General features: G+C 37.3%; 2 protein-coding genes and 1 long non-coding RNA gene across 6 annotated transcripts; 1 reads left to right on the top strand and 2 right to left on the bottom strand.

Moving 5' to 3' along the window:
* Positions 1 to 135: 135 nt before the first annotated feature.
* Positions 136 to 3,819, bottom strand: LOC113669656 (QRFP-like peptide receptor). The gene is made up of 3 exons (XM_027185729.2): positions 3,351 to 3,819; positions 1,891 to 2,137; positions 136 to 1,660 (listed from the first exon to the last, which is right to left on the bottom strand). Exons 1-3 carry the CDS (start codon positions 3,505 to 3,507, stop codon positions 940 to 942), a joined length of 1,125 nt encoding a protein of 374 aa, XP_027041530.2. The 5' UTR covers positions 3,508 to 3,819; the 3' UTR covers positions 136 to 939.
* A 1,174-nt stretch (positions 3,820 to 4,993) lies between these two features.
* On the top strand, positions 4,994 to 18,998 carry LOC113669660 (KH domain-containing, RNA-binding, signal transduction-associated protein 3). Of its 4 annotated transcripts, XR_016181804.1 has the most exons (10): positions 4,994 to 5,202; positions 6,838 to 7,121; positions 8,914 to 9,030; positions 10,065 to 10,211; positions 11,683 to 12,021; positions 12,534 to 12,596; positions 13,494 to 13,549; positions 14,272 to 14,330; positions 18,137 to 18,247; positions 18,655 to 18,998. XR_016181804.1 is itself a non-coding variant. In XM_089189844.1 (9 exons), the coding sequence occupies exons 1-9, from the start codon at positions 5,109 to 5,111 to the stop codon at positions 15,181 to 15,183; spliced, it is 1,257 nt and encodes a 418-aa protein (XP_089045970.1). In that variant the 5' UTR covers positions 4,994 to 5,108; the 3' UTR covers positions 15,184 to 16,676. The 4 variants fall into 4 exon arrangements, 2 of the variants coding, with proteins under 2 accessions (XP_089045970.1, XP_089045971.1); XR_016181805.1 differs by lacking the exon at positions 12,534 to 12,596; XM_089189844.1 differs by lacking the exons at positions 18,137 to 18,247; positions 18,655 to 18,998 and adding an exon at positions 15,086 to 16,676.
* A 3,216-nt stretch (positions 18,999 to 22,214) lies between these two features.
* LOC149036347 (uncharacterized) lies at positions 22,215 to 22,975 on the bottom strand. The gene is made up of 2 exons (XR_016181806.1): positions 22,841 to 22,975; positions 22,215 to 22,450 (listed from the first exon to the last, which is right to left on the bottom strand). It is a non-coding gene; the product is annotated as an uncharacterized LOC149036347 (long non-coding RNA).
* Between the last annotated feature and the right edge of the window lie 4,355 nt (positions 22,976 to 27,330).

The raw sequence follows: 27,330 nt of genomic DNA on the forward strand, positions 1-27,330 counted from the left end.
CTCGTTTTCTGTCAGAAAGTTCGCGGAACAGTCCATATAACTTTGCTTCAATGCATCCATCTCTCTCCACCCACTCAAGTGCTCAGCCCGCGCGCCACCTAAACTCGCTTCTTGCTCAAATTGTTTCCCCCGCGCTTCACATAATGTACATTTTATTAAACGTAAAACACTATAGTACATCACAACGAACCTTTTAGCCTGAGCTAATCAGAGTAAGACGCGTCTTGATGAGATAAATAGAAAAGAGTAGAGGCTGAAAACGAATTACGGAGAGGAGTGCCTTATGGGAGAAATATTTGAAAAACATGCATAGAATCAAAGGGAGTCATATGCTATAAAATCATTTCCCATCAGCATCTTATACCGAATGAAACTTAAAATCTTGATTCAACTGCGAGGCTCAAATTCGATCTCTCAGGATAACAAGATTTACCAAGGCGTTGTTTTGTTTTATCTTTCTCAGTAAGTAACGGAAACCTTCATTAAAATTTTCCAATCAGTTTAAGTCAATCATCAAGAAACGTTTGATATACACTCGGAAATCAGGGCGTTACGCGGGGCACTGGCATTGTGGAGAAACCCGGATACCACTTTCTTGGTTTAACATCAGGAAATTTCTTTAATGAATTGACCAAATTTCTAAGACCAAAGAAAGTGGACTCCCACGTTGCCATATGCTTCCCCTTTTTGTTGAGGAAAAGTAACACTATCTATTTAGAATCAATAAAACAATCCTACATGCTCCATAATGGTAGAGAAACCCTTGAGAAGGACTTACCTTCCCCTCCCCTAATGAAAAGTTCAGTCTACTCTTGATATAGCTAAGTCTTCATGTCAATTTAATAATGCAGTGCTCTCCACTGAAGTTAGTTCCGTCTTTGAAAATTTAGTGGTGTAATTGTAGTGTCACTCTCCTGAGCAGAACAAAAGCTGTTCGAATTATCCCGTTTGCAGCATCGTTGAGCTGACCAACATGACGGAAGTAGTAGGCGCTTGTTGGCCATCTTCCTCACATCGGCACCTGAACACATCCACGAAAGCCTTGCGAAACTTGTCACTGAAGAAGCTGTAGATGAAAGGATTACACGCCATGGAGCACAGAGCGAGCACTGAGTAGAAGTTCACGAACACACTGAAGCCAACCGTCTGAAAGGGGAGTTCCACGAACGCTTGGAGCAGTATAGTTACTTGAAAAGGTAACATGCATGTCAAGAACGTGGCGATCACTGTTAGAAGCATATACGTCGTCTTGCGCTTCTTTTTTGCTCTGCGAATTGCGTAAGCGCGGTTTGCATTGTACGATGGTTGGTTATTCGTTGAAGACAAACCACGAACGCTGCATGCGGTCGTGGCGTCGTCGCTTAAGGACAGCTCCGGTTGCCATAGTGTTCGTATGATCATGATGTAACTTGAGCCAATCACCAAAATAGGGAGGACAAACAAAAGAATGAAAGCCACCACTGTGTATATTCGGTTCCCTAATATCCCGCCTTTGCCCGTCCAGTCTTCGACGCACCGTTTGTTTTGGATCGTGACCACAAAAGCCTGGGGAGAAGCAATGGCACAGGACACCAGCCAAGTTAGAACCACTAAAATCACAGTTCGTCTGACTTTTTTTCGTGAGGCACGGACCGTGAAGGGATTCACGATGGCTTGATATCTATGGAAAAACATCAACAAAAAAAAAAAAAGAGTAAGGCCGATTTATCATATGACGTGATATTTTGTGGAGTTGATGCGCTTTGCATCAGGCTCTAGTAGCTGTAATTTTCCTGTTGCATTAGTTTTTGTTTTTACGACAAGAAATCAGAAAAGATTCACAATTAAAGTACTTAGGGCAGATAAGTGGGCCAATTTAAAATCCAATTTTCTTCCCTCCCTTTTGTTTACCTTTCCACTGCCAGTACCATCATCGTGTAAACGGACACCGACACAGATATTGTAGAAATCACTCTCACTGCTCGGCACATGAATCCTCCAAGAGGCCATTCGTTAGGCGAGATCTGGTCAGACATCAGCGATGGAATGGCGAACAAAGCTGACAGCAAGTCTGAGATGGACATGTTGAGGAGGAACAGATTGGTCAAAGTGCGCATGTCTTTCCTCCTGGTGATTACGATGCAAACAAATCCATTACCTGAGGATGACAATTCAATGTTTAGTCAAACAAAAAGGGATTAGAGAAGATAAGATAATACATTGGAGGATCAGATACATTCCTCTTAACAAACGCAGGTTCAGGGCAAATGTTGTCGTTAAAAATGATATGGATTAATTCAAACACAGTGGTGATCTTAACTGCATTAGTTTTTGGGTGCTATAGAGAAGATTTATCCTTAAACTTCCAGGATCTAGGGAAATATTTTTTTTCGTCTTGTCACGAGCGTGGAACCGAGGAAAAATTTAGAGTCTTCATGAGTCGTGAGGAGTCGAACCTAACACCTTTGTAAATTTGCCTTCCAACTGTTACACATTTCTTTGAAATCAGTTAGGATAACTTTGTGTTATATCAATATAGATCGCCTGGCTGATTTTTTCTTTTAACAATATTAGCACTTTTTGCTACATGATTGATCCGCGATATTGCACAGGCTGTTTTTAGGAGAAGTTACAAGTTCGTCATGTTTGGGAATAAAACCGGGGTAGGATGTCTTCGAGATATCATCATAAAACGTGAACGATTACGGTGACCGGTCGAGGCAAGGATAGTATGTTGCCTTGGAGTTGGTTTGTTGAAACTACCGTGGAATAAGCCTATACACATATATTTGTATGAAGAGACTTTCTACGACGCTACCCAAAATCGAGTTAATTCTCAATTTATCTCCAAGGCTGAGTGAGAGAAAATAATTAAATTTCAACCGTCTTTGTGAACGACTTCCTTACTTTAAAATAAACAGCGCCCTCGAATTCAACAGTCCTCTCGTTTTCGTAACTCACAGCAACTAACTTATCACGAAATTCCAAGCCCTTCCATACTTTTGCATCTGATATGAAAGCAGTCGCATTTATAAGTTCCTATTGACCATTAAATAATTTCTGCATGGAGTTAAATGATCTGTTCAAATTTGTAAGAGGATTCAGAAACCTCGTTGTAAGGGAAACAAAGAAATGTAGCAAATTAAAGCACTTCAAATGAATGACAATTCGCGTTTTTTCTTCTGGTTGATTTTGCTCGGCCTTGCTTTTCTTTCCATCTAACACAAACCTAAAGTGGTTAGCACTTCCATATTAAAAACCGTGTTGTGGCTTCATCATTTTTCTGGAACCAGAGCCTCTCGTTCAATACGTTCGTGTCTGGTCTTACGCAATAAATTAGAACATCCTTGTAAAGGTATTTGTTTTCTCACCTACAACGGCTACTAAAAATATGATTCCATATATCACGGAAAAGACAGCCACTTTTTCCACTGGAGAAACAGAAACTTCATCCTGACTGTTGTCCGCACAACGGGGATCTTCGCTCAAGGAATCGTTGGTTTGCGTGGCGCAGTCTTCACTGGACATTTTTACTTTGGAGTATTCACTGTCGTTTCAGTTTGAAGAATGTCTGCTTTTCCGCTAAAGTCAACTTTACACTTAGAGACCAAGCTATTTGAAAGCAATTCCCAGGTAAATATTTTCAGAACCTTATGGATGCTTTTTCCTTTAGCAATACTGAAATATCAGAACCATTTTCAACCTGTTTGGTTGTTTTTAGAAGGCGCCCACTTAGAAAAAGAAATGGCACGTCCTGTCGATCTGTGCAAACGGGGAGAACACAGCTTTTGTGTCTAATCGTCAAACCTTTCTAATTAAATGTTTAGTGGCCAAATAGATTCATTGTACTTATTTCTCCCTCTTTACTGTGGTTCTTTTGTTCTTGGCTGTCAAACGCTGTCGAAACAAATTGAATGCTTCATTTTTTTTGAAGAGAGTGATTTCCGCAATGACGTGATCAAAACCAAAATTAAACAACTTCGTCAGCGCAAACTATGTTCCTAATGCTAGAACAATAGGAAAAACAAGCAAAAAAGCCTCAGAATTGTTGTGAAAAAACATGAATATTTTGTATTTTCTCCAAACAAAGGCAAAGATAATGGGAAAAGACTTAGAACAAACCTTTCCTTTGTCTGTATCTTTGTGTTGGTCAACTGATTTAGGTAGCCGCTCTGTGGCTCCGCTCTCCCGTAGCCAAAAGGGGAGAGTCGTAAGATCGCAGAGTTTAGCGAGAGACGACTGGGGACGAGATACCGAAAACTTGCGCGCCGTCGTTGTGGAAAAAAAGGGGGAGAAAATTGATAAAAATAAATGATAATAAAGAAGTGCAGGAAACAGCATGTTAGAGCCTATTAGTAAACCAAAGTCAGATAGAGAATTACGACGGATAATTTTTTAATGTTTATTTGGGACTGTAAAGACAAAACAACTTCCGATAACTTTGTGTTCAAACAAATTTAGCAGCCAAAGAATAACGACATTTTAGGTTCTAATTTACAACGTCGATAGTAGTTTTCGATGTAAAAGTCAAGTGTCCGGAAATCAAATTATAGACATAATTGCATGAAATTGAAATAAAGAAGAAGGGCTCCTGATAAAAGTTGTTATTCGGTAAAATGAACAGCAGGTTTACGAGTAATTTGCCTGAATTAAGGTTTGACGTTAGGAGAAGCTCGTTTCTTGCCAAAATACCCTTTGATTACTGCAATTATCGTCTGCATTTTCCTGGAGAGGCTGTCGGGAAGTTGTGGGATCAATTCCCCCAATTAATCAAAATTAAGGCCATTGACATTGGAGGGGCTTATAAGTTTTTGTCGTGCCAAACTCCATTTTCAAATTCAAATTTCATATTTATTAGTAAGAGATCTTCCCAAAATCCATAATGTTCATCGAATCTTGATCATTGACCTCGTGACCCAAGTTACAACCCAGGAAACCGGGAATGAAATTTAAACCAATCAAAGTGAAGAAGGATCGGCATTGAACCAATCAAAGCATCCAGTTATTCGGCATTGTTTGGTGAATGCTCACTAAGGCATGAAAGACATATTTGGTTGGCGCCATTTTGTATATTTTGTAGTGGATGTAGTTCACTGATTTCAGCTGGAATTTTGTCATATTTCTCCATTATGGCTGTGGAAGGTGGCTACCTAACTGAACTTCTAACCGAAAAGGACAACTTAGATCCATCCTTCGTACATTCAATGCGCTTGTTAACCGAAGGTAGGCGGTGTATCTTCTCTAAAATCACTTCTGCAACGTCACGTAAAGTCGGAGCTTAAAAGATCGAGTGTAATGTTAGCATTCCTTCGCGGTCAAGAACCACCAGTTGCTTGCAAAAGTATCATATCTTGGTATTCAGGGCAAATCGATCTTTTCGGATTGATGAGTTGTTGACGAAGTATCATCTCTGTATTTGTTCTCATCCCGTGAAAAGTCCTCGTTTTGAATCGTTGTTGTTGGGAGCCGAGTGGTGAAACAAAGAATGTGCACTCTTCAAAGAATTGTGCTCCTGCTTTGATAAGATCTCCTTTCTCCCACATTGTATCTTGATTATCAAAATGTTTCTTAAAGCCTTTCACTCGTGATTATGGCTACATGTAGCTATGGTGAGGGAAAAAACCTCCAGAGTAGAATTTCCTTTCGATAACGCCGCTTTTGCATCGGAGCGGTTACGTACGTCACCTCAAATCCTTTGGATCTTTTCAACGAGATTGCACTCACGTAGAGCAGTCGAGGATCTGGTATGCAATTGTGATTGCTGTTGTTAGTCCCGAAAGTAGATCACTTTCGCTCTCTCTAGTTATATTAGGATGATAGTTATTGTATCTCAAGGCTCGGGTGGAACTGATTGCCGGTATCAATCACTGCTCATTTGCACTTAAGTTCATGTATTTTTATCTCGTGAATATATTTACGCAACCCCGTTCTAAACTTGACACTATAATAACCCTTTACCCTAGCTTTAGTTCTACATGTAGCATTCACCGTCAAATCATCTCAGTGACTTTTCAGTTTTCAGCTTAGTGATATTCTTTTAATACACAGTAACACCTCTGTAATTTTCATACGCTATCTTTGAACTGCCCTATTTTAAAACTTTGTGTGAGAAATAGAACAGTCGCATACCAACGAAGCTTTGATATCACATGTGCAGACATATGAGCAGCAGTATGAGGGCAATACAAGACCAGTTTACCAAAACAATTCAACATCAAACTCTGGCCCCTTTATGTTTCCAGCAAAGTTTTTTTAAATCCTTTCTATTTTTTATGTGGGGTAGATATTTTTTAAAGCATCAGAGAGAACTTGCACCTCTACATCTAGTTGAGTGCACTCTTTGGTTTCTTATCAAAAGTTCATCAAGCAAGCTGCTGTGTAATTTTTCTTATATTGCTTATTGAGAATTCCTTTGTTGCTGTATATTGTATAGCTGCCTGTATTTTTCTTTTTCTTTTTTTTTTTCAGCAGCATTATCTTCCTATAAGTAGAGGACATAAAGGTTGTATTACAAACCATGAAAGGTTTTAACATGATTTTTGCAGAATTGGTAGCACTTTGTCAGGCAATGAGGTGCATAGTGTGGGCAAAAATGGAGATTTTGGCAGCCTAAAATATATTTTAGCCCAGTTGTTCGCTTGTGTGATTGTTCAAATTGCTTTTTGTCATTTTTTAAGTTTTTATTTTCTCAATGCCCTCCTAAGTGTCAATGATAACTATGTTTTAGGTCCTTCTCAGAGTCATATAAACCCTTGCCTAGCAGCTTGGGCGAAATGACTCTGAGTCTGGCCCAAAACATCTTTATCCCCACAAATATAAGCACTGTTGTTTTATTGCTCACTTTGAATTATTTTACAGAAATCAATAAAGTACAAACTGGGGGAGCACTACCAGCAGTGCAAGCATTAAAAAAACCCAAAATTGAGAAAACAACCAATGGAAATACTTTATCACCTGTGTCAGAGAATGTACCTCCCAGCAGCCAAGTACCTGCAGCTGAAAGCCCAGAGGTGCCAGTGGCTACCAGACCTCCCCCTCAGACGCATCACTTCCGTAGACCTGCAGATGTCTTTGACAGTAAGCTTTATCAGCCCACTAAATTGATGGAAAAGGTCTTTATTCCAGTAAAAGAATACCCCAAGGTGAATACTTCCTTTCTTCCTAATGTACAGCTGAGGAATCCTAATTTGTCTTGGTTAATGAAATGTTATCATTTATGATTGCACTTTTTATTTTTCTGCATTATATAGTACAGCTCAGAGGTACTTAGCTCTAAATTCATGTGAAAAGCGCATTAAAAGAAACCTGCACATGCGTGAAATTTTTTTAAATGCAAACAAAAAACACACGCAAAAGAAGCTCATCAGTATATATGAAGCAGTCTTTTGTTTTATCCTTTGTTTAACTTTGAATTGTGTGTTAGATTTATAACAAAGGAGAGATTCTGATGTTGGTGACATTATGTGGTTTCTTTCCAAAGCATTTGGCATCAGCTCATTTTTTGAATTGGCTTTCCTGCATTGTGAAGGGAAAAAAAACTTTTTGACTTGTTGGGTACCTCTTTAGAAAGCAAACAAGATGAGGAAATATCAAGTTCAATAAAGGCATTGTCGTAAAACTTTACAGCTAGCGACTAGCAGCAAGACTTGAATCATTTGCATTCATTTGTCTGTGAAGTTATGTGAAATTATTTGCAGTTTGCTGGAACAGGAGACATTTTCCTAATGTCTTACCAGAATGATTTTAGGTTACAGCACCTTACTCTACTCTTCTCAATTCACATACGTAAACAAGAATAAGTGTCTGTTAAAATCGTCATGACGATCATCATCACACAATGCTGAGCATGAATAAAAGTACAAACAAAGCAAAACTGCTCTCATGAAAGCAGTATTGCCTGAAATGTTGCACGTAACATTTGTATTCAGTTCTAATATAACACATGAACTCAATTGCTACAATGTCTGTAGTATAGCAAACAAGAAGCCATTGGGTCTGGAAAAAAAAGATAACATTAGAGAGCTTGTCTTCAAGTATTTTCTGACACCCCTATCTGAATGTGAGCTTACTTTGGTGTGACCGTCAAAGGCCAGATACTTGTCTGTGTTCGTGTAAGCCTGATCAGCATAATATTTAGACAAGTCAGTGTAATTTTTTTCCTTGATTGCTTTAAGTTAAATAAATATTTTTTACAACATTCAGTTTTAGCATTTGTTTTCTTCAATTTATTTTGGTTAATGAACCAAAAGTCGAAGAGTCAACAGTAGTGATCTGGAGATAAGGTCTTTGATTACAAGCTGCACATTCAAAAACTGGGTTGATTTGTGCACTAAAGTTCGCTGTGACACAAGCGTCTTGCCAAAACCACCCGAACATGAACTGAATCATGGAAAAAAATGAAATAATTTTAACAAAAACTGAGAAATATTTTAGCACCAAATAAAAAGTAGACAAGATGTACGGGGAAAAGTCGATATCCAACTTCTTGATCTGGTCGCATCTTTCGAAGTGATTTCCAATTCTAAAGACAAAGTTATCACGATCTCCGGCTGGAATCAAGTTAATTATTCGCATCTTAAAACTTTCAGATGCCTATTCAACAAAATTCTTGTGTAGTCATGACAAGTTGTTTCAAAGTTTTATTGAAACAGCAGCCATTGTGTCCCCTACATGTTAAGATATACAAATGTTGATTTGATGTTTCAGTTGTGGCATTTTGAGACCGAAAACCTTTGGTTTCAGAAACAATGCAGAACATAGTAAGCTGACTGTGTTGAATAACAATAGCAAAAGTGTGCTTTAATATGTGCTTTTTTCTGTGAAGAAGGCGAAAAATGTGGGAAGGTTTTAACCTGTGCATTGGCCATCTACCTCTGAGCTGTACTGTACTATAGGCTGTGTTGGTATAATGTTGTTTTTTTTGTATCCCCTTAGTTTAACTTTGTTGGAAAGTTGCTTGGTCCAAGAGGTAACACCTTTAAGCGTCTTCAAGCTAGTACTGGCACCAAGATGTCAATTCTGGGCAAAGGTTCTATGAGAGATAAGGAAAAGGTCAGTAGACTAACAGTAGATGTAAGTCTTAATGTTACTTCATTTGATAGGGAAACATTCTTGTACATTCACAGTGGTTTCAACAACTTTATTGTAAGCACTGCCCATGGCGTACTAGGAGGCCTAGCCTGGAAAAGAGGCAGTGAGGCAAAAGCTAAGCACGGGCCTGCTTGTAGGCTAAACAGAGGGCAGTAAGAAGTCTTATGGGCAGCAGTAGACTTCATATAACCAGCCGCTATTGAAACCCCTGCATTCAACAATTACATTGCTTATCATTATGAACTGAAAAACAGATTTCAGACAGATTTTTTGCTAACAACTTGCAGCACCATTCAATGGACTAATTCATGAAATAAACTTGAAATACAAACCAAACAAACCTACTCGTAGCTTTCAAAGGGGTTAAGTTTCTAAAGAAACTGTGGTGCTGCATTGGTGGGGATGTCTAACAGGATAATTTGGTTTTATTAACTGAGTTGATAAAGTAAATTAGCCATGGTAAAGAGTGTCTAAGGTGGAGTTTTAAGTGGTAGCCCTTCGGCAGCAGATCAAAACTGACCACTTAACATTGGTCAAATGCAACTTGATTCTTACAGCCAAAAATAACATGCTAAAATGAATGGACTGGCACAGCACACCTAAGACTTCAAGCATTCGAGAAGTATGCAACTCTCTACTTAGCTCTAACCCTGCTGTTCACATGAGTGATCTAGAAAACATTTCTCCCTATAATATAAATACAATATCCAGTAGACAGGTAATGAGAATAAAGAAAAGCAACAATTAGGGCATTATTAGTTAAGAATTGTATGGCAGGCAGTAAGGTGTATTACTAAAGATATGCTTAGAGTGAAAGGATTAATGATGACTTCCCTCACTGTAGACAAGCACACTATGCAAATGACAGTTACCATCTGATTTAAATACAAGACATTTACATTGTATATTTTTATGGTGCAAATTAATTTATGTGACACATTTAAGACAAGAAAACACAATGAAGGATTTAATAAAAGTGATAATGTTCAATACAGGAGGAAGAGCTGAGAAGTTCTGGCGATGCAAAATATGCACACCTTGATGAAGATCTCCATGTGTTTATTGAAGTTGAAGCCCCCCCAGGCCAAGCTCATGCCAGATTAGGCCTAGCGATTGAGGAGATCAAGAAATTTTTGGTACCTGTGAGTATGCTTTTAATTTTATTGTTATATTCTTAAGGTAGACTCTTCAATCATTTATACATTTTTAGGAAGCTCTTCATAGGATTTTGATTTACTCATTTCATAAATACAGTCAAACATGTAGTAAGAGGCACAGTGTTAATCAGCCATCTTGTATTTAGCAGTTTGTGGCCGAAGTCCTGAAATTTGTACCCCTTAATTTCTATAATTTCACCTCTATTAAATGGTCACAGTCACCCTTTACTGAGTTCCAACAGCATCTTTTTGTTGTCTTCCACCAGTTCTGGATAGTCACTAAAAGCAGAATTACTCAAATAAATCTGAGAGTAATCTCATACATAGAATTTAATCCCAAATCAATGTTAGTAGCATTATTGAGATAATTTTTGTATAATAAATGGTCTATTATGGCTCAAAATGACATTTTCTATTGTTCCTTTATAAATACCTTTTTATGTGGAACCTAAATTAAGTGGTCAACCTGTATTGAGCAGTCACCAAGCCATTCTCTGTTGGTGACCACTAAATACAAGTTTGACTGTATTTATATGCAAAGCCTGCATTTATATGCAAAGTTGAAGTGAAACTTTTTTGTTCGTTCTGATTCCATGACAGAAAAACATCAAAACATCAATAAATATGCTAAGAGATGCAAAATTACAATTGGTTCTGTATGCAGAATGGTATACCATAAAAACCCACAGATAAGACACACCTTTTCTCCAAAAATCATCACTAGAAATTATGGGTGTGGCTTATCTGCGGGAACATTTGAAAAAAGTGCTGCAAATGTTGATGCCTATGTCCGTTTTCACGTCCAATCTAATGCCTGGTTACTAGGCTTGGAATGTTCCGCTCACTTTCTTGTTGTAATGCAAAAATCTATGGAGAAACTGTGTTGAATGAAGAAATTCCTGTCAACAAATACCAGAAAAAGATTAAGTCATATGTCAAAGTTGGTAGAAACGATGTTCATTATATTAAAGTGGTAAACTTGTGGGTAAGACTTTGAAGTATTTTCCATTGCAATGTTAACAGTGAGTTTATGTTTGATGAACAGTGGATGAAAGAGACTTCTCAAGACTTGACTTTGGATTTCTTTCAATTTCTTTCAAAATACTTTTTTCCCAAAATTTGAGCTGCTAAATTCAGGGTGCAGCTTATCTGCAGGTGCAGCTTATTGGCAGGTTTTTACAGTACATTTTTACCAAATGCATAGCTAGGGTACCTCGTGGTAATGGATACTGGTCTTGTCTTGTTGCCCTGTGCACAGCTGTAGCTCTGTGTTACCCTACAATTTTTTTTTACTTTGCCAATTCATTTGTCAATTTACACACAAACAATTGATTTCAGTGGAGGAAGATTACTTCCAGTATGCAGTATGCAGACCTTTTAAATTTAAATCTTGCTGTTGCAGTTTGAAACCTTCAAAACAAATCTAATTTGGACCATTTTTTTTATTACTTTGTAGGAAAATAACGATGAAATCCATCAGGAACAGATGAGAGAAATGGCAATACTTAATGGCATGGAGGAACCGGTTCCTGCTGCTGCTCCAGTTGCAGTTCCTGCACCTGTTCCTAGGGGACGCCCTCACCCCAGGGGAGTTCCACATCACTTACACCACCCAGCTCATCATGGACGAGGAACCCCAGTTCCACGTACAACTGCCATTGCAAGACCTAGAGGACCCGCTGTAGGACACGTGACTGTATCAGCAGCACGCTCTGCTGCTGGACTAGGTCCGTCATCACCAACCGTAGCTCATGCTGCACCAAGAGCAGCCGCAGTCCCAGGGGATCCATATGGAGTAAGTGAACATACAGAAAATTTGTTTTCTCAGAACGTGAAATAAAGTAATAACTAAAATAACTGTAAGAGAAGTAGGATTAACCTTAACTGAAACATTTTCATGGTATTTTAGGCTAAGCCTGTATGTAGTAAACAAAGCAGCAGAAGAAGATTGCATTCTCTTCAGAGGGTAGCAAGATCACAAAAGAATGTGCGATCAGATTGAATGAGGGTGGAATTAGGCAACTCCCGTTTGTCCTTAATCATCACAATCCTGTCATAAAATTTAAAATTAAGTTTAAAAAAGGGAAATTAAATGTAGTAAATGCAGTGGTGTGGCACCCTAATTTGTAATATTAACCATGTTAAGCCATGTTAAACCAAAGTAGATCACTTTTGATGAAATGACATTTAAGCTTTTTGGTGTACACCACAGTTTATTCCATGAAAGCCCTTTTAAAAAGTTTTGTTTTGAACTGCACTTAAACTGTTTACCTGAAATACATTTACTTGTGCACTTGAATCTGCTAGGCAGTGCACACACTTCCTGCATCGGTTGGGGTACAACTGCTGACTACTGGAGAACAAGTGATTGTAAGTGCCCATAAGTAAAGGAGCCTCCGTTAAAAAAATGTGATAATTGGTTAAATCAACACAGTTATTACTGTAGTTTCAGTGTGAAATGTAGTGCAATTGTTTGGTTGAGGGGAGTTCTGTAAAGGGCCCTATAGATACTCCATGGAGTAAAAGTCATCTCATTTCAGTAGCATGGAGCAACTGGACTATTCCCATTTCCCATTGTTTGGGGATGGCAGTCCATTGTTGGATTATCCCTGGAATTTCTTGTTTTCTTGACTTTTTGCTGGTGGTTTGTTATACTTCTGAGTTGATAGAGGCATAGTGAGAGTGTTGTCTGCTTCAAGAGCATAACACTGTGACCCAGCTAAGGCACCAATCCAGTGTCTAGTTAGCCATGGACTAAGCCACTGAGTGGATTTTGATGACTGAAATGTTATCAAAGGTGAAAAATATGATTCACTATTGTGGACTAAAGTCCTTTTCGGGACTTCCCTCACTCATATGATCATACTTCATGATTGACTGGTATAATTAAACTTGCCAATATTTTACATTGTCACTTACAATTCAATGTCTCCGTGAACAATTTCCAGGTACAGTTGTAACCGTGCTCTTTTCACAATACAGTTCCTTAATTACTGGTGTGACTTATCAATAATATTTTCACCAGATATACACAATAACATAAATCAAGTCTTGTCGCACTTCATATTTAAATGCAATAATCTTAAAGTTAAAGCATCCTCACATAGTAAGCTGTTAAATAAATAAATAATCATGCAAGAAGGTTAAAAGTAAAATAGTTTGTCTTAATTGCATAAACAGAAGCTTCCATGTCTGAGTGATAAAGTGGTTTTAAATGTATTCATAGTGTTTAATTCTATGAATCACATTCAGTTGCCTTTTTTTCAGGGCTATGAGTCTTATGAGCCAAGCTATGAATTTGAAGCAGCCTACCCGGAACATGGGTGAGCACTTAAGTCATCCTACAGTCTCAAAATCTAATAAATTGCAATGTCAAGGAAAAATTGAATGAAGTTCATGTATGCAGTTACATATTCCTCAAACTTTTAGTGACAGTACATAGCTTTATTGTAAGTTCTATATAAAAATTTCTAAAATTAAGGTCTGTGTGGAATTATTTGTGGAGCAAAGCACCAGATGGATGGCTTTTTTGCTTGATTTTCCTAGAGGTAATGAAGCAGCAAAGGTTTTTGTTGAGGAAATAGTCATGGAGTATGTTGTGTCCAATTAAATTTGCTAGGAATCTCATGATGCCCAGAATATCAAAGCCATTTGCCCACCAATGAACCTTTAGCTTAGCTGAAAACATAGGGGTGTGCTCCTTTGAGATTTTGGGTATCGCTGATAGCCATGGAGCTCCTTTCAAAGGAACACACAGAACTATTTTCAAAGGGCAATTTTCTCTTTTCAACATTTGTAGGCTGCTGGCATCACAGTATTATTTAAGGAGTTTTGCTAATGAGTATTACAACTTGGTCATTATGGCCAAGGTATTCAAAGGAAAGGGTGGACAATGTCATCCAACTGATAAGAGTTAACAAAACATACTGCACTATCTACTAAATTTAGATTTTCTAATGGATAGTGCTATCCATTCTTGAAAGAACCTGGGCCAGTTTTTTTGGTCTTTGGGTTAAACATACCTGTACATTGTATGAATCAACAGTGAAGCGGTATACTATGAATATGGCCAGCCAGGAGAGGTTTTTGATGCAACTTTTGCAGGTAAGTGCTACATCCTGCTCATTTTTGTTTCCTCTACATCAATTCCCATTTATGGACAATGAGAGACTTTTGAAAACAAGCAAAAACTGGATTTCTGGTCATTAAATCTGATTACCTTAAAAGCCTTATTGTGAAAATTATATGCTGTGAATTAGCAAGTGAAGTTGTAAACAAATAAGATTACTTGTGTGAAGGGTACTTTTTCCCTTTAAAGATGAAAGGAAAATCTAACCATTAAGCATCTTGAGTAGAGATTGATTTGGAATTTGTTTCACTAAACTAGCTCTGTCATAGTGAGATTAAATATTAATTCATATGGGTATTTTTACTTTAACTTATTTAATGAATTATAATGTAAATAAGGACCGTGATTTCTTTAATACAAGATTGCAGGAAAATGTTTCTGTGTGCACAATATGATTATCATTAATATGACATGTCTCTTCTCAGAAGAATATTATTTCCAATAAAAGTTTGTGATGTTTATTTAGTAAGTTAACTTTTACCTACTAAAGCATTTAAAAGGAGAAGAGTTACACTGGTCCACTGAAAAGGAAATTTATATTTAGTAGCAGTATTCTCAAAGGTTAAAGCAAGGTTGAATTGTCTTTGCTGTAATAGAACTTGTGCCTTAAAGTGTAACTCTGTACTTTATAGGTGATAACTTTCCTTTACTGTTATTTTTAGGTTAATTCCAGTTCCTTAATTAATGTTATAAGTTGTTAATGTTAAACTTACATAAATTCTTATTTTAGCTCCAACAAGAGTTCCTGCAAACTCATCTGCAACTTTCAAGGCTCCACCAGCTCGTACTGTGAAGAAAATTGTTCGTGAAGCAACATACCCTTATTGAAGTAGTTAACAAATTATAATTATTTTCTATAGCTTCTGATTTGAAAAGTGAAGCTTGCTGATAGTGTTTCGATAAATTTCTCGGAAACCATTATGTATGTTCACCACTTTTCTTTTTACAAGGAACTGGTGTTCAGGATTTCATGTTCTTTCAGTGCAGTTATTTTCATAAGTTTGTTGCTAACTGTTATAAATCATGTTAACTTTTCCCTAAGATTAATAGGATAGAATTTTGTATGGAGCCTTCAGATCACTCAAATGGCCATAAATTTGAAAGCATACAAGCAGCATTCCAAACATTAAAAACACTAAAAACAAACCAAAAAAAACCTCTAGCTAAAGACTAACCAAGCAACAATTTTGGTGTAGTTACCCAAAGTTGTCATAATGTTCCAAATTGTTTTATTATTGAAATCTAATCAGAACATGAATGCATTCCAGTAATACTCATGGTAAATTTTCCCCATAAACTTAAAGCTAGAGGCAAACGTATAACTAAATTTTTGTCGGCAACATGCCCCTAAATTTCAGACTTTCAATTTCAGGGATGTATTTGTAATGATTAAATGGTATTAAACATGTGCATTACAGGGATGAGTCTACAAACATCCAAAACTGCGAAGCATTGTTAACACTTTAAAGGGTTAAATATGATGTGGCTTAATCTTTCTACCATGTATGTTAAATCTAAACAGTTTAATCTATCTGTCATTGATGAACTCAATAAAGTGATAAACGTTGCTAAACAGTTTGTTTTTTTTTTTTAGTTTAGTTGTCCATAACAGCCAAAAGTGACTAAATTGACACTTAGAGTATTGTTGTAAGTGTAAAGATCAAAACTTAATTATGAACTTAACAGTGTTCTCACAACTTCTCCTAAACAAAAACAAGAAGCTCGTGTCCCTTATCTAAACATTCCCAAAACATATCTAAAGTTCCGCAATAAATACATTTTTGATGTGATGAATTGCTGTAAACTTTTAACTTTCATAATAGAGAAATTCCAATGTGATATAAATAGTTTTGAATATGTGTTTTTGAGAGTTTTATCTGAATTATTATTTTTTTAACATTCAGATGTTTGTATTTTTTTGGTTGTTGTTGTAATTTTGAGATCAGTTTGCTTTCTCTTCTTTTCATCTAACCTCTTCACTGATGCGTGGTTTCTTCCTTAAAGATTTTCTAAAATAATTTAATGTTGGGTTCCTAAATTCTAACCCTGCAGTAGAACATTCATGAATTGACAATGTATCTAATGAAGGCATCCATTTAAATGGAATATTTTTTGATGAAATATCCACACTGAAAAAGTTTGATAACTGTATTTTCACATAAATGATGCTTTTACAGCTATTTTTTTTTACATACAGCAAATTGCATATGTTTTGTAACTGCTTTCTATATAATGTGTGTCCACAAAAAATCTGCTTTTGAAGATAGGTTTTCTATTTCATTTTCTTGTATCTATCAATAAAATGTTGGTTTTGTAGTCAACTGAACTGGTTAATGTCTTGTGTTAAACTTTGTCTGTGTACCCTTGTTATTTGAAATCATTCTGGGTAGCAATGTGAAAAGTATGTGATTGTTTGAATACTCTTCCTTCCTTCCTTGGGACAGAACATTTTTGTTATGTTTCAACATTTGTTTCTTCATGTAGTTGGATGTTGGTCTGTTTCCATGCAGGTGGTAGTAGAAGCAAGAATTAAACTGTAAAATAAAGACAAACAAGCCAGTCGTTTGTTTGATTGACCATGGTCATGTACTTTACATTGACTGTTGTTTTCCAACTTTTCATCAATAACCAGATGTTGTTCATTTGGTATCATGATACCATCAATTTTACCTGGTAAATGATTTTTCTTAAAAGTGTCTAAGCAGAAGACCTTAGTGTTCATCTTTGCTCTTGGAATTCACACCTTAATTCAATCCAAGAGGAGTAAAAACAGTAATCTGTAAGAAACCATTGACTTAATACTTAATTTGTATAGTTTTTATAGCTCCTAATTACCAGGCAAAAAACAAACAAACAAAAATCCATGTAAACGAGCAACGCTACTTAAAAACTTCACAGTAATTCGAAGAAATCAAGATAAATATGGACTCAACAGTAAGCTTTTGAGAATGCAATGATGCTCGAAGAAGACTTCATTGATGCTGGGTAATAATCTGAAAGGTAACTTTCCCATTTTATTATCTTTCTTTTGTGTAATGTAACAAAATAAATTCAGTTTAACTTTTAAGTGAGGATGAATCCTCATTATCTTCAATAGATTATTTTAATGACTGATTTTCCCATTTTGTCTAGTGACTAGCATCTAATTTCTCCTACTCAGTATCACTGCCAAATCACACATTAAGGTCATGAGAATAAAGGAAATGATTACTTTCTAAAGAAGCTCGGGACTGTTAAACAAATCCTCCTTGTCAGTTCCATAGGAAATGTATGGAACGATGTGGAGAATATGCATACTGATTAGAGGATGTAAAAGATTAAATGCAGTGATGCGTGATGATTTTAATTACTATAAGAGTAAAATCAAACTTAAACCAATTCAGTCAGAGTGACAAATGCAGTTGGCTCTGACAATTTCATGTATCAGCAAATTTGTTTTGTCAGGCATGGAAATTCTAAAGTTAAGCTTCAGTTAATCGTGATGATAGTAAAAATGAGTTGAGAAAATTAAATCGGAATTAAGTGGTGTCATCTAAACAATAACAATCCTTGTTCATGTAGAAATGAACAATTACATTTTGAATCAGTCATTTTACAAGTGGTGGGGATATGAAACTGGTGCCAGCTAACCCACCCCACCCCCCCCCCCTCCTCATTCCTTAAGGGGCCTTCCTGCTACTTCAAGATTTGGATTTGCCACTTGTAGCATTGGAAAATTTGTAAAATTGCCCAATAATGACGTGGTTTTGTTTTGTTTTTTGTTTTTTTTGTTTTGTTTTAGTGAAACGTAGGAAAGTGATTTTTCAGTGATAATTTGGATCATTTCCAAAGTGATACGAATACAGCCCCCCAGAAGACGACCTGATAAATGGATCAATTCATGGATTTTTAGGTAAAGATTGTATTCATTTTTGTTACTTAGTGCAGTGAGCTGTATTTGCAATGATTAAAGTACTGAATATGAGACAAGTAATAAAATGATGATGACTTGTAATTATCAGGGGTTTGAATAGAAGTAGGGTAACAGATCTACCCACTTGTGATGAGCTGGCCACCATCTTTTAGACACTGTACTTCACACACACACACACATTTAATTCGCTACAAATGGGTTCAATTTTAGCAACAAAAGGCAATATAAACTGGAGTAGACCTGGAAATGCAATTGCTAGAGTCAAATTATTCCAAAGTTTCCCTTGGGAGCCCATACCCCACTTGGAGTAGGAGGCTCTCCAGGCCTTCAATAACTTCATCTGATAAAAGCTTTTTGCAAGCTAAGTCGCAGTTTTATGTCTCCAGACCCAAGTGTCCATCCTCATAACAGTGGCTGACACCTCCAAGAACCTCTTCATACAGGAAAGAGCCTCACCCTTGTGGTTCTACCTGGGGATGACTTCATGGACATTGTTGAAAGTTCTTTAAGGCCAGACTGCCCAGTGCATAAACTACAAAAAGATAAAAATATGGCTGTAAAAGGCATCATGATCACTGGTTACTCCATAAGATCCCAAAAAGCTGTGGTTGTAGCTTCCCTCAGGTAGTCTGAGGACTTACCATGATGTTAGACTATTCCAACCCTATTTAAGAATGTTGTCAAGGTGACTTGCAACATTTGATCTCAATAAAGTACTTTTACAATTTTATTTGTTCTCGTTTATTATCAGCCTGTTGCTGTGTTGCTAACTATTGAGTGAATGAAAATTCCAATTTAAATGTAACCAGCGCAACACCGTTGATTGTAGAAAACTTTTTTCTGACATCCAGTAAGGATCCCGATTAACAATAAGATCCTGAAACAATTTCTTGTTACCTCATTGTATGACTAAGTCACAATAAGAGGTTTAGTATGGAACTAAAAGTCACTCACTCAAACGCTCCCTACTGATCAGTTTTTGCTTTTAACTTGGATTAAGAGCATTTATCCCCTTTTACCCCTACTAGTTCTCTTCCTGTCCTCAGAGGTGTGTTACTATCTTGTATCCTTATGTCTGAGGGGGGGGGGGGGGGGGGATTTAGCGTAAGGACTTGAAGGGATAAATACCGTATATCCTAGAATAGGCGCCCAGGCGCTTACTTGAAATTCGGCTAAAAGGAAGGGCGCTCATTGGAAGGAGAGTGCTTAATTAGTAAGCGCGGAAAGAGGACTGACAGAGAAAGAACAGATGGCGCACTTGGGGAACTTGTGAGTTAGAAATAACTGGAAGTGGCTTGATGGAAAGGAAATATTCTCCTTTACTGGTTCTTCAGTAGTTGAAGCTTTAGCTTGTGCCAATATTTTCATGGCAAAATTAGAAAAAAGGTATTAACACCTAGAGCACAACTAAACCGCTACTTTGGAAGAAACGTGTTGACGACGTTTTATGTCTGGAACAGAACCAAAGACGTTTGAAGAGTGTAAGATACCAAGATGAAATTTTGAAGAAATATATCTCTGAATTTGATTTCACTGGGAGAGAAAGGTCACTCATAACTTACGTAGGATTATGCTCGCGATCGATTGTAAACGTTTCCTCGTCTGACGGTCACCGAAATGCCGAGAGGAGCTTCCTGTTTGACTTTACTCCGAAATGCTGTGTATCAGGGCTACTGCGAACTCGCTGCTAGTTTTCCTGCCAAATCCTAAAGCTGTCTTTCGCTCATTCCTTGGTTTGAAAATTGATCTTGTAAGCCATAAATTATGGCGGCTTTCCATTCGTGCAGGAAGACCTCTTGATGGCTTCATTATCGCGAACACGGATTGAAATGACAAAAATACGTAGCAAATAGACGATTGACACTTAATAGAAACAGGTTTTCCTTGTATTCCTACTACTTAAGAAAGTGAGAGAGGAGGGTGGGGGCGTCGGTTTGACTTTATGGCCTAAGGGGTGAGCGCTTTTTTCGGGAGAGAGTGCTTGTTAGAGCGTGGGCGCTTATTCGAGGAAATACTAACAGTAATTTAAAATACAGTAAATTGGTTGAACCCGAGGGTAACATGTGATCGTGTAGTTCGACCGTCGTGGTTAGTGTAGTCCTGAGAAGAACTGTTGTGCACTGTGTAGTAGTGACTGGTGTTCGACAACCTGAGCGGATGTCATCACCAGAGTCGAAGGAATAGTTGTCGTCAGTACTAGGTCTGGTTTGTGTAAACTGACTGGTCAGTGTAGCCGTAGGGTAAATGGCGTCTTTCTTGTCAGGCTGAACGCCAAAATTATGGAAGGTGGCATTTCCTTCCTTTCGCTCCATCCTTGATTAAAGCACACTTTTGTAGTCCTCTCAAACGAAGAGGAAATTTGCGTTACAACTGGAAAGAAAAGGGCTTCAAAGTTCTAACAACCGTCCCAACGATAGATAGTTTGATCAGATACATCAGGTCATTTGAACGACGACGAATCGATCAGGCGTAGGAAGAGGGCAGGATACAGAATGAACCTTGCCCATGTGAACAAAGGATAAGCCTTCCTCATAATTTATTACATTTATTTACAAAATTTGCAGAACTGATAATTGAAATGCACTTTAACCCTTTCACTCCTACGAGTGACCAAGACAATTTCTCTTTACAATATCAATACAATTTCAAGTAGACAAATGATGAGAATAAAGAATAATGTTAATTAGGGGATTATTAGTTGATCCAATATCAAATTCTCCAAACTAACATCGTAAGAACTATATGGCAGACAGTAAGGAGAATACTTAAAGGGTTGAGGGCCTACTATCATTTGAAGCCGTTGCAAGGTAAAATTTAGTTTGCTATAACTCGACGTTTAGAAAGGAAATAGGTACCGTTGATGACATAGGGACACGCCCAATCTCCCGTGACCCAAAACAAAGAAAGTGATCGGATCTCCAAAGGCATACGGATTCACGTAAAGTTTTAAGAGTGTTATTACTCAGCACGTTTATCGGAAGAAAATTAAAGTATGCATTTAAAGCAAACATAAAGACATGAAAAACGAGGACAGCAAAATGTGTCGTGACTACCTTATCTCGGTGAGTTCTTTCTGGCACAGTCCACCCAACTATTCTCGGCCACCACCGTCTAACCTTCGTCGAAGATCTGATTGGACAAAGGTGTGCCGCTCTATTTTAAACAGTATTAGGATAAAAGGGGCTGGCTGAGGTTTACTTATTGTAGGGAGATTGTAAGATGCCGCTTTGTTACTCAGTATTCAAGGAAAAGCTTGGGGCTGAAATCTGAGGATCTTTCATGCGATTAGGAATAAAGAATAAGATACTTTATTAAACACCATTGCAGCCATTGGCTGAATTACGGGATATTTACAAATACTGATGATAACAAAGAGAAAATAAGAAAAATCATCTACATCTTATAGACATGGCTAAAAATAAAACTGTTCTTCAAACGCTCGGTTTTACATAGGGGGAGAGTGAAATCACTTTTGCGTCTCAGTGCATATTTACAACTCTTCCTTTGGGGGAGGAGGCTATGGAGATTGTGGGTGGGGTTACAGACGATCTCGTCAAACAGATCAACAAATTAACAAATTAACAAATTGAACTAAAAATCGGCGTTTGTTTCGTATGAAGTCAGGTAATTCTCTGGTATTGCGCTGCGTATCGTATACTTTCACATCATAGCATACGAATGGCTCAGTAAAAGAAACGCGTGCAATCATTTATAGGACGAGGTGGCCTGCTATCGAAGTCCCTATTCAAGTTTGGTTACGTCTTTTTTCTTTCACTTTTATTCCTCTCGCCCTCCCTTTTGTTCATATCGTATGTACTCAACTGTAAGCGCCTTCCCCCAATAACCGTCCACCCCTTAGGCCATAATGTTAAACAAGCGCCCCTCTCGAAAAAGCGCCTCCTCCTCTTTCACTTTCTTAAACAGTAGGGATACAACGAAAACCTGTTTCTATTGCCACTTTATTTGCAATTTTTTAAGCTTGAAATATAGCGGAATAATAAGCACCCCCCTCGATTAAATGTCCTGACATCAATATTAAATTAAACGGGAAGCAAGAATGTCAAGCTTACAATTATTTGTTATTTTTCGAAGACAAGGAAGAAACTGAGCCATATGTAATTTTCATCTTTCAAATGATCGCTCGGTGTTAGTGCCCTCAAGTTGTAAGTTTCTTGCAATCGTCTGAGGAAAACAAAAGACAAAAAGGTTAAAGCAGCGCGAATTGCCTATGGGAGTTTTCAGGAGTGCCTTCCGGATGCACGGATCCTACAATGTAAGTGTAGTCCAGTTCATTTCAAAAGTATAACTATTGATTATTACTTAAAGTCAAGCCACCTCCTATCTTTGATGTCATTTGCCTGTTGCCATAGTTCATTCACTGTATTAACGCCGTCAAAGGTAAGACCTGCGATGTGGTTATTTTCGAGCAAATTACCGATCCACTCTGTCCGGTTTTTTGTTTGTTTGTTTTTTATCTATTATAACAGTTACTATTTTTGTCTTCGACCACGCAAATCACATCCGCAAAGTGCATGAGTACAACGGGTCAGTTTTCGTGCACAGATAGCTTACCGTTTAAAGACAGAACTTTCGTTGTACTCTCGATCTGATCCATCTTGAGAAGTAAATCCAACCGTTCCAAAAGCGATGAACATTGAAGCAGGACGTTCCCCATTAAACAGGGTAAAATGTTTCATTTTTGGATGCTCAAATCCATCATTAGTTATAAAAGTGTGACGTGCCAAACCGAAATACAGTCACTTGGTTTTTTTAGTATCTTTGGCTTCGATCACGCAAATCCCACCCGCTAGAAAATGAAACGTTTACGAAGACAATGAGTCGATTATCACCCAAAGATAGCTTACCGTTTAACGAAAAAAACATAGTTTGTACTGTGATCGATCTTGTGATGAAAATCAAACCTTTCAAAGGGGTAAGTGCCAAAGCCTGATGTTCCCTAATAATATGTTCCCCAAATATTTTCCCGCCTGGCCCCACCAAATTCAGTCAATATGCATTTTAACATACATCCACTAACTGTTGAAAATTCTAACCTAAATAGGACGCGATAGATGGGCAAACGAGCACAAAAAAATTATGCAATTAAAACTTTTCTTTTTTATTTCGATTAGCCCAGAAGGGGGGAGGGGGGGGGGGGGCAAGGTAATAACCTAAAACGCAAGTAATCTGGATACTCAAACCACTGTGACAGCGGAAGTTCGGAAAGTTAGGAAAAGAATGAAATGTAACTTATTATTTTTGTTGTTTCATTTTCAAAGCATCAACCACATTGTCAACATCTTGGTAAGTGCGATTGAAAATCTTTTCCAGTCACTCAGTTTTCATCGGGCTGGTTATATTTTAGTAACTGTAGAGAGGTAAGGCTGTTATGGCAAAGCCCAGTAACTGCTTTTTCGATCTTTGTTTTTGCAATATGTAGTTATGTCACGTTTCGAGCGTCAGCCCTTCATTAGGGCGTTGGTGGCGCGATTGAATCGTCACCACAGTGAAATAAATTCGTTCTATGGCGACTATTTCAAATCTCTGTGGGTTTGTACCATGTGATCTATCCTCATTAACTAAGGTTATCGAGTATCGTTCAATTTGAGAAATTGATGACCATGAAACTAAAATCAGACCTCTATTTATGTTGTGGACTGTCCCTCACTGATATCATAGGAAATCGGTAGTGCTTCATTACGCGGTTTTCCAGTGGCTTTGATCTGCATCAGCTAGTTTTTGGAGGATTCAACGAACGATTCAGAGATCGCGGTAGATTCGAATTGAATTTCCGTTTTCTTCTTGTACTTCTTGTACATAAGCGTTTCATGTTTGAGATACCCTTCACTTAAATCTTTGGTTACCAGCGGTGGGTTCTACGGTATATGATTTTCTTAAGGTTTGTCTGTTAAAGCGTCAGAGTCTTGCATAAGAAGATAAATCACGATGCTACGCGCTCAGAAGACAGATATTTTAATTTCTTATAAAAACTGAAACTTATAGCCCATTGACATCAAAGCTTAAACATGTTTTATAGTTGTTTTGTTAAACAAGGTTGAATATTGTTTTCTTCATAGGGACTGCTTAAACCGATGTTTGTCGACTTAAAATTTAACAGCACATTTGAAATAAAAAGTCAGTGACTTACTTGAAACCAATGGAAAATTCATTTCTTCAGTTCTCTGTTTTTGATTTTTATCAAGTTAAACTTGGTTTAACTAAACGTGTTTTGCTAGCGTGAATGGAATATTGCTTAAATTCACTGTTATTACTTACATATAGTATAAGCATACTTTTCCGTTGAACGGATGCTTCATATCTCCACCGTTAAATTGTGTTCTTCAAACCTTTATGGCTTTATACGGTGTATTTCAACTTCATTAGCTAAGATTGTTGAACATTGTTTAATTTGAGAAACCGCTTATAGAAGAGAGGTCAGTCTATGACATCGCGTGCTCACGGAGAAAGATGTTATAATTCTCTGTGAGGAACTGAAGGAAGTTGATCATTACTTCAAAGGCAAAGTTAACATGCCGGCCATCAGGCAAACCTTTGTGAATTAGATTTATATAAAAATGTCAGCTAAAGGTTTACAAACAAACGATTTGAGGTGTTTAAAAAGAAACAACCGTACAGAATGGTTTTAACATCTAAAAACATATCCTCAGGATGTTATAAACGTTTGCGTTCTCATCAGAATAACAAAACAATCACAGTAATTGTTGCTCGACTGCGGTAGTTTTGGAATGTAGGGAAAGTCCCGAATGTCCGTCATTGTTTTTTTTCTTTTCACTTTCAGAAGTATCCGCTACGAAGTCAACAACTTGGTAAGTACAAGTAGAAGTGTTTAATACAGGGGTATACAGCTTTCCATCTTCTACACACTAATTACCAATAGTCTATTATTATTAGGAGTAGCTTGCATGAGTAACGTTTTGATGACAAAGGCTAAATTGAATGCTGTTTTGTTAATCTCTGTCCTGTGCCTGTCAACTCATGTAATGTTATGCAAAAATCGCAACCGAAGACTGGAAATGAATTTATTTCAAAGCGACTTTGTTAAACCTTTGTGGCTTCGCATCTTACCAATCATCCTCATTAGCTACAAAAAGGTTCGTTTTCAGCGACATTGGTTTGATAAGTAAGCTCATTACTTGGCAATAAACTGCTAGAACAATTTTTCACATGTTGCCATATTGCAGAATGTCAGGAAAGTTTCCAGAACGCTGTAATATTAAGGTGTATCTTTCGTGTTGGTCTAAGACTGTTAGCACTTAAAACTTACTGAATACTACTGTGAGTCAGTACTCAATATATGGTCACCACTGATTTACATCTGCGATCATCTCTCTCTCGCTCGTTCATGACACGATGAAGAATGATTTTCAGATAAAATCGTGCAAAGGAACCTCCAGTTCGAAAAAAGAGAGCACCTAAGTCCGTGTTCGGCTTCTACCACTGTTCGGCCTGTACCACGTCATAGAAATTGTTAAATACTTCTCAAGAAAAGCCAAACAAACGCCTTAGCAGTTTAATGTCTTACATTATTCATAAACAAGAAATAAGGATGCTTGATCCTAAGGAGTTTCATTATATGTACGTTTTGACGGCCGAGATAAAAAAAAAAAGGGAAAACTAAGAAAAGTGAAACTAAGTGAGACTGAGGAGAAACATTTTTCGAGTTTCCTCTCGTGATTAGTAAAACCAAAAGTTCTGTTCGGGTCATAAAAAACGAGATCAAAGCTACTGATTCCCAACAGTGTTCTACACCTAAATGAGCATCAACCACCAAGTCGACAACTTGGTGAGTGCAAGTAGAAGGAAGTCCAGTGTTCTGTCATGTACTCAGTAAATAGTAATGGTATATTGTTGATAGAGTAATTTTGCATAAGTATCGTTTTAATTAATGGCAAAACCTACAATGAATCAGTCCTGTTTTCTCGGATAATCTTTGTTCTGTGACTATTAGGTAGGGTAACGTTGTGCAAAATTCGCCACCAAAGTGATATGGATTCGTTAAAAAGCGACCACGTGAAACCTCTGTGGTCTCACATCTGATCGTCGATCCTCATCCACTATGAAAATATTCGTTTTCAGGGATATTCGTCTGATAAATGTACTCATTACTGGTAAAATGAACAATCTTTGCAATTGTTGCCATATTGCGGAATGTAAGGAAATTTCTCAGTATACTGTAGTGAAAAGTTAATCTTTCATATTAGGATAAAAATTTGAATGCTTAAAACTCGTTGAATCCTAACTTCGAGTCAGTATTCAATCTGTGATCAAACTCTTTTGCACTTTAACAAAACGGTAATGAACTAAAAGAACGATGTTTCGATAAAACCGAACAAAGGAACTTCCAGTATAAAAAAAAAGAAGAGAAATAAAGTCCATCTTTGGCCTGGCCTACACTGTGGACGGTAGATTACTCAAACTGTCGAATACCTCTCAAGACTCAAAACAAGAGGGAATTTCTCATTAATTATTCTTGTATTACTCATGAATAGTGTGATCCTAAGGGTCTTCATTGCAAATACGTTTTGACAGTTGGTACAAAAATGGTGAGAATGGTGAAACTAGAACTCATACTGTAGATTATTAATTATTATTATTAATAATAATTATTATTATTTATTCCTTTCTGATTCCTTTTGATTTTCATGGATTTTCCAGGGCTGATTGTACATTATTTTACTGTCTTCTTTTTTCTTAATCAAAGCAAATTATGCCCTAAACATAAATCAGCGAGTCAGGTTTATTTTCTAAAAATCAATTAACTTCCTTTTCAAAAAAGAAGGGGCCCCTTTCCCATTTCTTTTCTGTTTCCGGCTTAATTAACTGCCTTAAGAAAGTTAAGAGACTGGGGAGAGAAATTTTCTGAGTTTTCTCACGCGATTAGAGAGATCAAAAGTTAAGTTCCATCACAAAATCCTGCTACAAATTGACAGTTTTCAAAAGACCTCTGAGCTCGATATCAAAGGAATTTCAAACACGAGTGTACTTCAAGTCAGGTATAAATGTCTATCACTTGAGGAAAATGTGAAAAAAATTTTAAAACC

Source organism: Pocillopora damicornis, chromosome 12, assembly GCF_964200805.1.
Source record: "Pocillopora damicornis chromosome 12, jaPocDami1.2, whole genome shotgun sequence".
Classification (NCBI taxonomy): Eukaryota; Metazoa; Cnidaria; class Anthozoa; order Scleractinia; family Pocilloporidae; genus Pocillopora; species Pocillopora damicornis.